The following is a 12,812-nucleotide window of genomic DNA, read 5'->3' as shown; positions in this document are numbered from 1 at the left end:
TTCTTTCCACCTAATTTTCCATTCGTGAAGCTAGACCTAAATAAGAGCCAAACATTCTTTTGAAATGGTTGCAACTCCTATATGAAACTGCTCTGAAGTGGATTTGGTGAAGCGGAACTGTTTTTGATGGAGCAGAGCAGTTCCAAACACGCCCTAAGTCATCTTACGTTGTACACCGCAACCAAGACGGAGAGAAAAGCGAGAGAATTTAATGTTTATTTGCTAATTAATACCATTGCATGTGATGAGCTAACCACTGCATGTTCTGCTAGGTAGTCTCAAGTCATCAAAAATATACACGTCTCACGTCTTTTATTGATTGAATTTTTTATTCATGTCAAAAAACAAGAAATAATGTGAAAATTAATGAATCGCGTCTAAGTGTTTTAAGACTATTTGATTTTCATAAAAGAACTTATGCACCGGGACAGAGGAGGTACACGCCTGTTGTGGGCCTCCGCGGTAGGGCCACCGCTGACCGAGAGAACAGTTTGTTTGTGGGTTGCCTCCTCTCTTCTTCTTCTTCTTCTTCTTCTTGAAAATGTTGTTTGTTGCCTCCGAAGTTAGTTTAGTGTGCAATGATTAGGCTAATTTATTATCTGCGAGGCCCCTGTGATCATGACACGATTAAGAAGCCGGGTGCATCAGCAAGTTAGCTAGTCGTAGACTATAGGAGAAGAAGAAATCTACTGAACCCCACATACACGCCCACCGTACGTAGGTCGCCACGTCGGCCCGACTACGATGTGCCTATATGTATATTGCTGATAGGCTTGACGTTTTTCCTTTACAACAAGTTGCCCCACGAAGGAGGGGATTTTTTTTATGTGTGACTGTGTGTGGACGCACGTCGTGGTCACGCCACGACCGACCCACAGTACCTACTCCAAGGACAATCCGGTTGCACGGACGGGCCATGCATACATACATGTGTCATGGCACCTACGCACGTACTACGTGCGGGATAGCCCTATCCCGGATAGGATAGATTCATATGTATAGATAGATAGATGATAAAATAGGATAATCACCAGGAGACCAGAACGTCCTCGCGTTTGAATTCACGCTGCACGGATCGCGTTTGTGCACGTAGTATTTGGGCGGTTTTCGCTTTCAGCTTTGACCTCTGGACGTGCCGGCCCCCATGCCCTCGTCTCATCCGGCCGTCGCCTCTCACCCGCGATACATACCACATCGGACTGAGAGAGAAAGAGAGAGAGAGACCACAAACTGTTCTTCTCATCTTGTTTTCCGCAAACTGTCCAGTTCGCCAAGTGACCAAGTGGTGCAACAAAATATCGACGCCAACGCCGGCACGCAACGCGCCACAAAGCCGTAGAAAAACAGCGACGTCTGCAGCACATCGCACCCCTCTCCCGGAATACATCGGGGAGCCGGCTTGTTCTAATCTCCGGGAATATGTACGTACGTACGTACGTGGTACTGTAGTTAGCAAACACACGCAAGTGAGGACGGTCTCTTTTGGTTGCACTGCACAAGAATATATATGGTGTATGATACACTGTATGTGGCTGTCGTGTGTGGCTCGTGCCTGTCACCTTCGTTCGTTTCACGCTCTTGGCTCTTGGTTTTGGGCCCATGGAGACAAAGTTTTCTCGGCATGGGATCTCCTATGCTTAGCTTGTGCAGGTTATACGATTACCAGATAATCTAGTACGTACGTGTGTGCTTGCTCTATCTCTAGACTTAGCAGCCACCGGTGTCGGGACGAATGCATGGCGGGGGAGAGAGAGAGAGACTCGATCGACCAGCAGCTCTCCCTCACATGCAAACTAATGGTCCACACACTCTACTCTCCATTAATTCGTTGCGTTAGTCGGTACGCTCTCCGTCGCTTCCAGGGCTTGATAACAACGACGATGTACGGTCGACACTGCCATCCTTGTCCTGCCAAAGGTGCGTGTATATATACATTATTATTACTGAATGATGATTACTATGACATGCATGTATGGTAGAGTAGAATCATCCATCCTCCGGGATGCTCCGGTCACTTTCTAGCTACTCCCTCCGTTCCGAAATATAAGTCTTTTAAGCGATTTTACTAGGTGTCTATATACGGAGCAAAATAATTGAATCTACAATTTAAAGCATGTCTATATACATCCGTATCTAGTCCATTAGTGAAACCTCTAAAAGGACTTATATTTAGAAACGGAGGGAGTAGTAATTAACTAGAGAAAGAGACCGGCCGGTGCTAGCTTCTATGAAGAGTGGTTGGCGCATCGATCATACTCCACTCTTTAGTTCGATCCGTCGCTTGGAGGAATCTTGACGTACAACGTGTCTATGCACGTACATACGTACGTATGTACGTATATGGTAGTACTATGTGGATATGTATGTACGTAGGCTGCATGACTGATTGATTCCGTTGTTTGGGGGAAGAGGAATCTTGTGTTCCCTGTCGACCATCCCTGCATCTGCATGCATGACTTGGAACGCGTCCTCCGCTACTGTATAGTGTACGCGTGTACCTCTATCTGCCTCAGGCTGCAGCTGTACATGCGGAGATAGAGAGAGACAGAGGGGAGGGGCTTGAATTTTATGGAGCTCCGTATGCGATCTCGCCGTCAGCTGACAGTATAGTCTGCCCGCGCGTCCACGTTGACGCCACGTCCGCCTGATTAAGACGTACTTCCTCCGTAAACTGATATAAAAGCGTTTAGATCATTATTTTAGTTATCTAAACACTCTTATACTAGTTTACAGAGGAAGTACTACAAACTATCCTTTTGTTTCGTGTGTGTACATATAGGTTCATCTACCTGCTGCTGCAGCAGCTGGGAAACAAAAACAAAAATACTGCTCGCAGTCGTCGTGCTCGCAGTTGCAGCCCACGGAATCGTCGGAGACAGTAACAGCCTGGGTGACTAGTGAAGGAAAAGCTGTTGTAGTTCCTTGATTGCTTCATTGCTTCAGTGTTGGTATCGCAAGGGGAAACTGTGCAGCACAGGGGCAGGGGGGGCAGAACAGGGAGAACAACAATGGACGAGCAACACACTGCACAGCTTCGGGACACTCCGTCTTTGCGTGAGCGCGTTGACGATGGAATCAATCAGCCGCCGGTCCATCACCGTCATGGCCGGGGGTGGAGCAACTTGGAGGGACGGGAAAAGAATGATCTCTTGCTTGCTGTTACCGGCGGTTTTCCCTTTCATCATCACATCTTTCTTTCTGGCATGGGCTGAAAGCCACATTCTGAATGCCATCTCCTTGTCATGACAGTGAAATCAACCAATGGAACAGGGCCATTACAGGGACAAGCACAGGCCCGTAACGGGGATCACACATAATCACCCCCGTTTGCACGTGCAAGTCGCTGACCTCTTCTGCGATTCCAGCTGCAAAAAACGATCAATTCCGATCGGTTTCAGCAACAGCGCCGCATCATGGATTCATGATCGGCTGACAATTGGCAACGGCAGCGAATTTTCTTCCCTCGTGGAACTGCAGCAAGATGGCGAGAGAGCACGGAAAATTTGCAGCTTCGAGTGGTGCGCATGGTCAATGATGACGTGACGTGCAGCATACGAAACTGACCTCCACCAGTTCATCGACACAACGGAAATTCAGAGAGAAAATAGAGGTTCAGAAGCTTCTGGATGATGCAGCGGAAACGAACAGAGCCTGAAAAATGCAGACCCCACATTCTTCCGGAGGAGCACTGCATTTCTGGGGATTACAGGTTCTTAAAATGTTATTAAGCTGAGCGCTACGGATCAGCTGTAGCTCTGCATTGATACCAAGCGACGAGTTATGGGGGCTTGGGAAAACATTTGAACACTATATTTCTCGAACAAACCATCCGATCGCCTTCATTACAAAAGATTTTTACATGTATTCTCTCTACAAGAGCTATGGTGACAACAACCGACAACATCACAAAAAGGAAGAAGAATGATCATTAACCACAAGACAGAAGAAGCAGGGGTGGGGCAACAGCAAAATCAGGGGAGCCATATAATGAGCAACGGTAAAATTAGAACCAGATACATTTTCTTTGGTCCACGGTTACTTAATGTCGTCTTGTGTTTGCACCCCGTATTGTAACACCATGTAAAAATTTGGTAAACCCAAGAAAGTTTAGCTTGCCATCCGTTTTTCTGATCCAATCTTGCACGATGGAATAATGAGTCGGAGCAAGATTTAGTTCCTGCGTACAAACGGGGAGGCCAGGTTAGCTATTGCGCGCCACGACTACCCAAAAGCCCTATCCTACGCTCCCAAGCCCGGCTGAGACAAATGCTGTTTAAATTACTGTCACCCTACATACCTGTGCCAACTCCTCGACTGATATGACTCGGTTGCCCTCCTGTTCAAAGTGCTGAAAAGCTGTTCCAGCAATCTCCTCCCATCTGTCCAGAGCCTCGAGCTGGTAAGGGCTGATAGCTGCGGCACAGAATTCTTCAAAATCCATACTCCTGTATGCAAGTGGTTCCAACTGAGAGAAACAAGAACAAGGTCAGCAACTTCGACTACTAATTACACAATGTTATAACAGGGAAAACAAAAACAAACAAAATAAAATTTGGAAAAGAAGCTCAACCAGAAACAACTACATCAGGTATTAACGCATGGCTTTCAAAATTGTATTAACAAATGGAATTTGTCCAGTAATATGAATAGTAAACAGACATGTTGACTGAACGGTTGCATAATTCATGCTATCCAGAAAAATTAATCAAAGTATGACTAGAATTATGATCGGTACTGAAAAGGCAACCCGTGTCTACATGTAAGATGTCAAAGGGAATCAATTAATTCACACCAGCCCAGGGTGATCAAGAACTCCCCTTGCTGTCAAACTCCAAAATACAGATAACATACATAACTAGTACGAAGGTACTGAATTTCAAATGCGGTGAAAACCAAATTAACCCTCTATAGAAGCACCAACTATGTTAGTTGGACAAGTATGTTTTATGATAATTTGGCATGTCTTAATTCAAAGTTTCCAACACGGGCAACAGATTAATAATGATATTAGTAGCAGCGCCAAAGTAACCAAAGAGAAAACCATCCATTGCTTACAGACAGTAAATAAAGATCCTTACCGCATGCAAAAACTCAAGAATTCTTGATTCCTTCATTGCATCAGTTAGATACCGCGTTAAAGCCTGGATAAGATCATGAAACGCTATGATTAAAAGGTTGTCATAAGTACACATTAAGATAATTTATCTTGCATTTCATCTGACACCAATATAAGTTCTCCACATTTCTTCACCCACTCATGGTTTTTACAAGCACCAAGATAGTTTTCTTAGAATTGAACTCTGAATGATAATAAGTGCAAAACATCGCACTGAAGTACTCAGATACAAATCTAGCACCACCATCACTCATGTATCACTAAACCATATTGTTACAGTGATGGTAAACGATTGCAATGTCTGAATTTCAGATGCGTAAAAGTCTACCAAAAATAAATACAATGAATTTCAAAATCAGTAAGAGCATCTCACCGTCCGAAAGTTGTCAAGTGACACAACTCCATCTCTAGGTTCAAGCAGATCAAACTGTAGCCTAAGATACAAGAGTTCGTCGTCCTTTAAAGCCTTCGATAATGCCTGAGGTAAAGAGCTAACTGTTAGAACCTTCTGATTGTCAATAAGAGCAAATGTTCTGGTTATGGTCTACGTTACACCACAACTCTGCTATAAACTCATATAAAAGAGTTCCATGGGGAAGATTGGGAAAAGATGTCTAGGCAACACCATGACGAATAGAAGTATCATTCAAAACACCTCCATAAGAACAACCATGCTATCCTAAATAGTAAAATGAAAGATAAAATTCATTGTATTGGCAAAGAGCTTGGTTAGCATATTCGGCATATATCAAAACAGGAAAGAGATCCTGCTTGGACAAAGATGGTCTACCCCACCCATGCACATTTAGCGTGTCACTATCAGTAAGATCGATAAAACATCAAAAGAACGCCTGGAAACAAACATAATGTCATGGGAGTCAATAGTGTACCTTTAGCGCCAAACGTTTAAGAGGAGTGGCACGAAGGTACTGCTTAATTAATCTGTAGACAAGAATGTCCAGGGGGATCTGTCTTTGGTCATCCCGCAACCAAGGGTGAGCTGCAGAAAAAGACAAAATATGTTTGTATTACGGTCTCAGTATCAATACTATACATACAGTTATTTTTTTCATAAAATAGACTACGGAAAAAGGCTTCACAAAGAAAACACAAAATGAGTACTGTGACATCACACAACAATACTTAATAAGTAATTCTGACAACTTACTCAATGCCTGGACAGCTGTCATTCTTTTGCGGTAATCCTTGTTAAGAAATCTTTTCACAAAATCCTTAGCTTCAGCTGACACTGAAGGCCATGGTGAATCATCAAGGTTGGGATCAGCTCTCAATACAGATCTGAAGATTCCAGATTCTGTGCGTGCCCAAAATGGCCGACTACCACAGAGCAGAATGTATGTTATGACACCTATACTCCAAATGTCTGCTTCCATACTGTATGATCTGTGTAGAACCTCTGGGGCAACATAATATGCACTTCCAACAATATCATTGAGCCTTTCATCTGCATTATATAACACGAAAGAGTATCTGGTAAGCTAAATAAATATGAAGCAGCATTTAGGCGGAAAATTAGCACAAAGTTCATTCCAAGCACTGTTTCCTGAAAATATATATGCTAGCATATACCAAAACATGAAAGAGGTTCCCACTGGAACATCAACAGGACAACAGCTATGTCAAGCTATAAGCATTGGGTGAATTGTATCATCATATGCAGATTGGAGGTAGCGACCACAATATGACCATAACCAAATGTTCTAATATAACCCAAAACCATGCACAAGTCACACGTAAAAAAAATTAGATACAGATATTCAATCATTTTTCACTTTATTGTTATTTCACGCCAATCATCAAGCTGCAGCAAATGACAAAGTACCATTTTTCTTGACACAGGTCGTCAAGTTACTATCTTTATTACTGCAACTTCAAGACACCAAGTCTTAATTTTACTGAATTATCGACATGATCACTTTTTCAGTTCATATTTTAACTAATTAACAGATAAGTTATGAGATCAAACTGGCAATGCAAACCAGTTCGGCGAGTCAAAATACACAGACAAAGGTAAAAGGACATTATATCTGCGCAATCATACTGTTCATTTCTATCGCAATCAAGATACTCATCTTAGAATATACTAGATAAATATAAGGCAGAAAGGATGTGAACAGATGGAGATGAAAATCTTGTTCATTTATCCTGTGAGAGGTAGAAAGCCGACATAAAAATGTAAGGTTAAGAGACCATCCTCTACATCTATGATGTTCCTTCGAAAGACCTTTGCAATTATTTCAGTTTTAGCATATTGTCTTGTGATGTCTGGCTGACACATAGAAATCATGCAAATGTAACTACAACGTACAATGTGGCGAGTGGGGAAACAAGAATGTTGGTTTTACCAAATAGATTGTCAGTTCCTGAAGAGAGTTCATCTTAACATAAGTAAAATTCAGCATTTATGCTCACATTAGCTGGAGGCAGATGTGACTCAGTGACTGCAATGTGATGAATACCAGTTTTAATCGAAACATTTTACAAGGAAGCGGTTTAAAATTGACGGTAAAGTTGCACTATGAGGGTTACTCACACAGTGAGCTTTGAATAGAGTAGCTTCACTTATTCAAGAACATTAGTTTTCTGGATGTCATATAACAAGTTGACTGTCAAGTTGCAATGGATGGGAATTTTTGGCTTCATCAGAAATACCAGGTCAATAGTTCATAATATACTAAGAGATATACTGATATTTACCATGGTAGGCATGTCGAATCATTCAAGCAAAACGGCCAAACTAGCACAACAAATCGCTCCTGGTGTTTCTTTGCTAAGTTGCTTCATGTGCTCTTTCTTTTTATAATAAGCAATTAAGCAGGAAGGAGAGATATCCAATAAAAAAGAAACAAATAGAACAGGAAATGGGATTTGCTTGATCAAGCTGACGATCCCTTGGCAAACATATCAATAATAATTAATAAGCTTGTAACACATTTTAGTGCGTATAAAGATGAAACTCAGTTTACTATACCTGGTCTAATGAAATCAGAGAGACCAAAATCAATCAACTTCATCGGCGCATTTTCATCTCTTGTTGTGAAAAGGAAGTTCTGTGCAATGAAAATAACTATGTCATCACAGGTGGTTTATTGTTTTACAGGATTTGGAGGCTACAAACATAATAAACGTCCCTTGGAAGAAAGAACAATAGAGTGCAATGGAATAAGATGGCAGAGAAGGAATCCATAAAATACACAGAAAATAGTTTTAAGACTTCAAAGGGTACCTCTGGCTTCAAATCACGATGCACTACTCCCTGAAGATGACAAAAGGCCACTACGCTCAAAATCTGTACAACGATTGCTTTAGCATCTTCTTCTGTGTATCTCCCACCTCTTCAATAGTTCAAGTTTACATCTTTGGTAAGTATTAATAAAAGATATTGCTAGTTTACAGTGGATGAAGAAATTGCAAAAGATACCTGGCTAATATTCTGTCTAGCAATTCTCCACCCTCACATAATCTGTTAAAGGGAAACAATATGAGAAAAATACTGCCTGGGACACGTTACAAAAGATGCCATAAATAATGTTTATTTATAATGATAGTAAATCCAAAGATAGATAAAATAGTCATTAAGTACACACACGAGAAAGTGTTTTTCAGACATGTGAGAAGAATCTGAAATCTCTTATGTATTAGAGGACAACAAATTATAAGCAATTAAAATGGCATATAAAAAGGACATAAAAACATACTCCATGACAATGTAGACATTGAGGGCATCCTCACATGCATCATAGAATTTGACAAGATTGTTGTGACCTGATAGAGCTTTCAAAATCTTCACTTCCCTACGGACATCTTCGATGGATATGGCTGTTGTCATCTGTCAACCACAAAAGAAAATTGCTTAATTTGTTAAGTAGTGCTATTCAAATCATCCATACAACAACAACAACAACAACAAAGCCTTTAGTCCCAAATAAGTTGGGGTAGGCTAGAGGTGAAACCCATAAGATCTCGTGAATCAGATCATCCATGCAAAGAAAAGAAAATCAAGTCATCTGCATAACCAAATTTTAAGAGATACAAAAATTGCGACGCATATCCAAACGAGGAGCTGACCGGGAAATACTTTTTACAGTTGCATGGTTGTCTTCTACTATTAAGAATATCTGCGATTATTTTCCAAAAGTGCTAGTAACTGTACGAGATTTACGGTGGTATTTTCGAAGGGCTACATGCATCATTGCATATAGTCATAAAACGAGAGGGAATAAATAAACCATCGTACAGTCAGATTTATTTTCAAATTGTGCTACTTACTGCCCTCAGCGTTTACTCTCTTCATTTTATATAGAACTGTAGTTTCTCAATAAGATCTTCATAATTATTTTAGAAACCAGACTAAGCATGGATCAAATGTTAGAGATGGAACACCAGAAGGATGTTTTAGGCATGTCAGAGCTCTGTTAAACATGGGTGGCCAAATTAATGATATGATTAATCATCGCGGCTTACACCAATGCCTCCAGGCCCAAGGCAAAATCCTAATAAGTTAGTATAACAAGATGCCAGCTATTGGGGTACAACACAGTCTGCCAGTCAGGCCATGTTTACCAAACATCATTGTTTGGCCAGCAAACGTACAGAATGTATTAAATAACAACATGTGTTTTCTGAAAACATGAATGCATCGTCTAAATCTAGAAGTCTAAAAGTAAAGCAGCCCAACAGTGCACAACAGTACATTCTGATCCCACAGGCAGACCAATAAAAACCACCAAACAATTAGGCATTGGCTAACAACATCTCTGATGTTCTAAGAAGACACATTAACCATCTGTTATTTTTCTAGCGACTGGACCAATCAAGGCTTCAGATCATGGGTATGCCATGCCTGATGTATGAAGTCCCTGACAGTTGATGCCACCTACAGGACAACGTAGATCATTCTTTCTGATACTGTTCAATTGAGCAGTGCCGCCCTCCAGTGTCTTTTCGCCTAATAAACTTTAGGATCATAGCCTCCTTGGATCTTTCTTCACTTGATAGATATCTATCTTGCTGATTGCAAATGGCAAAAAGGCCTGATGTTTCCAACACAGTGATCAAAACTAACAGTACCGACAGGGTTGCAATGGCAGCTCTTGTATTCTTCAGATGATTGACTTCGGCGACTAGGTCAATAATGTCAGCTTTCCCTGAGTGTTGCAAAATCCACCTCAAAATCTACAGGCATTAATTAAGTATAAACGAAGGACAGGACTGGCGCAGTGGTGAAGTACTCCCCACTTGTGCCAAGAAGTCCTGGGTTCGACGCGGCCTATCTGCATTGCATTGTGCAGGGGTAAGGCTTGCCCAGTATAACCCTTCCCAAGACCCCACCTGGTGTGGGAGCTTCTAGCACTGGGTCTCTCTGCATTGCATTGTGCAGGGGTAAGGCTTGAACCGTATAATCCTACCCAAGACACCACCTGGTGTGGGAGCTTCTAGCACTTGGTCTGTCTTTTTTCATTAATTAAGTATAAACAAAAAGGAGAGGTGACAAGGTAGGTTAGGATGTGTACTGCTGATTGGTTAGAATAACATTTATCGTTAGCAAGAATAGGGTAGGCCGCCAATAACACTGTACTAGCCTAACGCCTAAAGCTTGTACGTGCATCCACATTACATCGAATTAAGAGTCGGATAAATTTTAGCTAGAATTGAAACCCACCTTAAACCATCAAAAACCTTAATTCATACCACAAAGAAACAATTAAATATAAACAATCTTCAACCATCCTAAATCTAACTATATACTCCCTCCATTCCATGTAACTGTAGAAATTTTTAGTAAGAATGTTATGGTATAATATTTAATTTCTCTGATATAATCCTACTTTATTAAGAGTCAAAATCCTCAACCCAACAGGTGAAGCATTAGTTTAGTCTATAAATTGCACGTGAGCCTATAACCACATCAATTAGACAAGTACGTAAATTTCCCATATTCCCATTCGCGCAAGACTCGGTGAGAAATCTAAGAGTGATCCTAAAATTTAGAGAGTAAAAAAGGAATCACCAAGGTGCTCCTATCATTCAATCTCGATCATTCAGATCATCAACGGGTACGATATATTTCCCTTACTAGCTACGCAATGGCACGAAATGCATGGCGGTTACGGCAACGGAAACGGATTAAATTTGAAAGGAAAAAGAATCCCAGAGATGAAGATTGAGATCAGTATAGCACCACAGGTCCCTCACCTTAGCTTTGGAGATGATCTTGACGGCGACGGTCTGGCCCTTGTACTCGCCCTTCTTCACGACGGCCGAGCAGGTGTGCCCGAAATGGCCCCTCCCCACCTCCTTCCCGAGCTCGTATTTGGCCCCGAAGTTTTTCCCGAATCCGAACGTCTTATCCAATGGCCTTTCCGCTTCCGCCCCATCCGCGACGGCCCCAGGGCCAGGGCCGGCAGCAACCCCGCCTTCCTCCGGTATCGGCCCCTCCTTGGGCTTCCCTCCGCCCAGCCTCTTGGCGAGCGTGGCCTTGATGTGCTTGGCGGGTGAGGGCGGCGGGAAGGGGCGCTTGAAGAAGCGCCTGGGCGTGGACCTGGCGGGCGAGGGCGACACCCCGGCCGGCAGCGGGCTGGTGCCCCCCGCGGGGTACGGGCTGGGCCAGGCGACCCCGGGCGTCTGGTGCACGGGCGTGGTCGATCCGGACTTGCGGCGCCTCGGGATCCCGGCCGAGGCGGCCGGCGCGGGGTGCCGCGGCGGCGGCGTCTGCGGCGCAGCGCCGTTGGCCGGGGGCGGCGAGTGCGTCTCCGCCACGACCCCGAAGTCGTCCTCCCCGGCGGCGCCGCGCGAGGACGCGCCCTTGCCGTAGCACTGCCCCATGGCCGGGCCCCCGCCTCGGCCTGCCGGAGGCGGAGGACCGCTCGGGCTAGGGTTAGGGTTTGGGGCCCGGCGAGCTCGCTAGCTAGCCCGGACACGGCCGCACCGGCGCGCGCGGGATGAGGGGGCGCGGGTCGTCGCCCTCGTCGCGAAGGCGGAAATGTGGGGACGAAGAGGGGGAGGGGAGGAGCGAGAGAGGGAAAATGGCGTCGCGTTTCTCTCTCCTCGCCCCTCGGGTAACAGCCGGGAGAGGCGAGCGAGGGAGGCGACTGCGAACCCGGCTCCCCGCCAGGGGGCGGAACGTAAAAAGGCCGGGCGCGAGGGAGAAAGTGAGATCTCCCCTCGCTCGCTCGCCCGCTCGTACGGGGAGGAGGAAATTCAAGCGCGGCGCCTTTCTGGTCCGTGGGGCCGCGTCCGGGCGGGGGCCCCGCCCGTCATCGGCGTACCGCGGCCGTGCGTGGAAAATTCGAAAGGAGGCGGACGGGAAAGGCAAGCGAGGAGGTGGCGGTAGTAAATGCGGGGTGAGTGACAGGTGGGGCCGGGGTGGTGGGGGCGTTTGGTGTTGCGTGCGATGCGACGGTGGCCGTGTGAGGGTGAGGGCAGTTGGTGCCACCGTTGTCCACTTGTACCCGTTTCATCACAGCGCGAGACCTGCCCGTTTTCAGTGTAGGAGTGGGTGATTCAAGCAGGCCGCTTTTAATGGATTTTAGTGTTGCCTTCCTGGTTTTTAGGTCATCTTTTCTTTCTTTGCGCTGCTTTTGTTTTCGTTTGTCTGATTGATTGGAAGTTTGAAAAACGAAAAGCTAACATTCATGTCGGCCCAATAATGCTCCCACATAAATGTTTACAGTCA

The 12,812-nt window shown here is 44.3% G+C and overlaps 1 protein-coding gene across 1 annotated transcript; it reads right to left on the bottom strand.

Annotated features, from left to right (window-relative positions):
* Positions 1 to 3,788: 3,788 nt before the first annotated feature.
* Positions 3,789 to 12,306, bottom strand: LOC123409699 (CDPK-related kinase 3). The gene is made up of 11 exons (XM_045102562.1): positions 11,333 to 12,306; positions 8,836 to 8,966; positions 8,559 to 8,600; positions 8,364 to 8,472; positions 8,109 to 8,187; positions 6,285 to 6,581; positions 6,007 to 6,116; positions 5,490 to 5,594; positions 5,079 to 5,141; positions 4,298 to 4,465; positions 3,789 to 4,177 (listed from the first exon to the last, which is right to left on the bottom strand). Exons 1-11 carry the CDS (start codon positions 11,960 to 11,962, stop codon positions 4,040 to 4,042), a joined length of 1,872 nt encoding a protein of 623 aa, XP_044958497.1. The 5' UTR covers positions 11,963 to 12,306; the 3' UTR covers positions 3,789 to 4,039.
* Between the last annotated feature and the right edge of the window lie 506 nt (positions 12,307 to 12,812).

The sequence above is a fragment of the Hordeum vulgare genome, chromosome 7H, assembly GCF_904849725.1.
Source record: "Hordeum vulgare subsp. vulgare chromosome 7H, MorexV3_pseudomolecules_assembly, whole genome shotgun sequence".
NCBI lineage: Eukaryota > Viridiplantae > Streptophyta > Magnoliopsida > Poales > Poaceae > Hordeum > Hordeum vulgare.
Note: the sequence above shows the minus strand (reverse complement) of the source record. Positions and strands in the feature narration are given on the sequence as shown.

Coding starts and splice junctions, on each gene's coding strand:
- LOC123409699 (XM_045102562.1), bottom strand. CDS start 11,962: ATGGGGCAGTGCTACGGCAAGGGCGCGTCCTCGCGCGGCGCCGCCGGG. Junction 8,967..11,332: donor AGATCATCTCCAAAGCTAAG/GTGAGGGACCTG, acceptor TGTGGTTGACAG/ATGACAACAGCCATATCCAT. Junction 6,582..8,108: donor CTCTGATTTCATTAGACCAG/GTATAGTAAACT, acceptor TATATAATGCAG/ATGAAAGGCTCAATGATATT.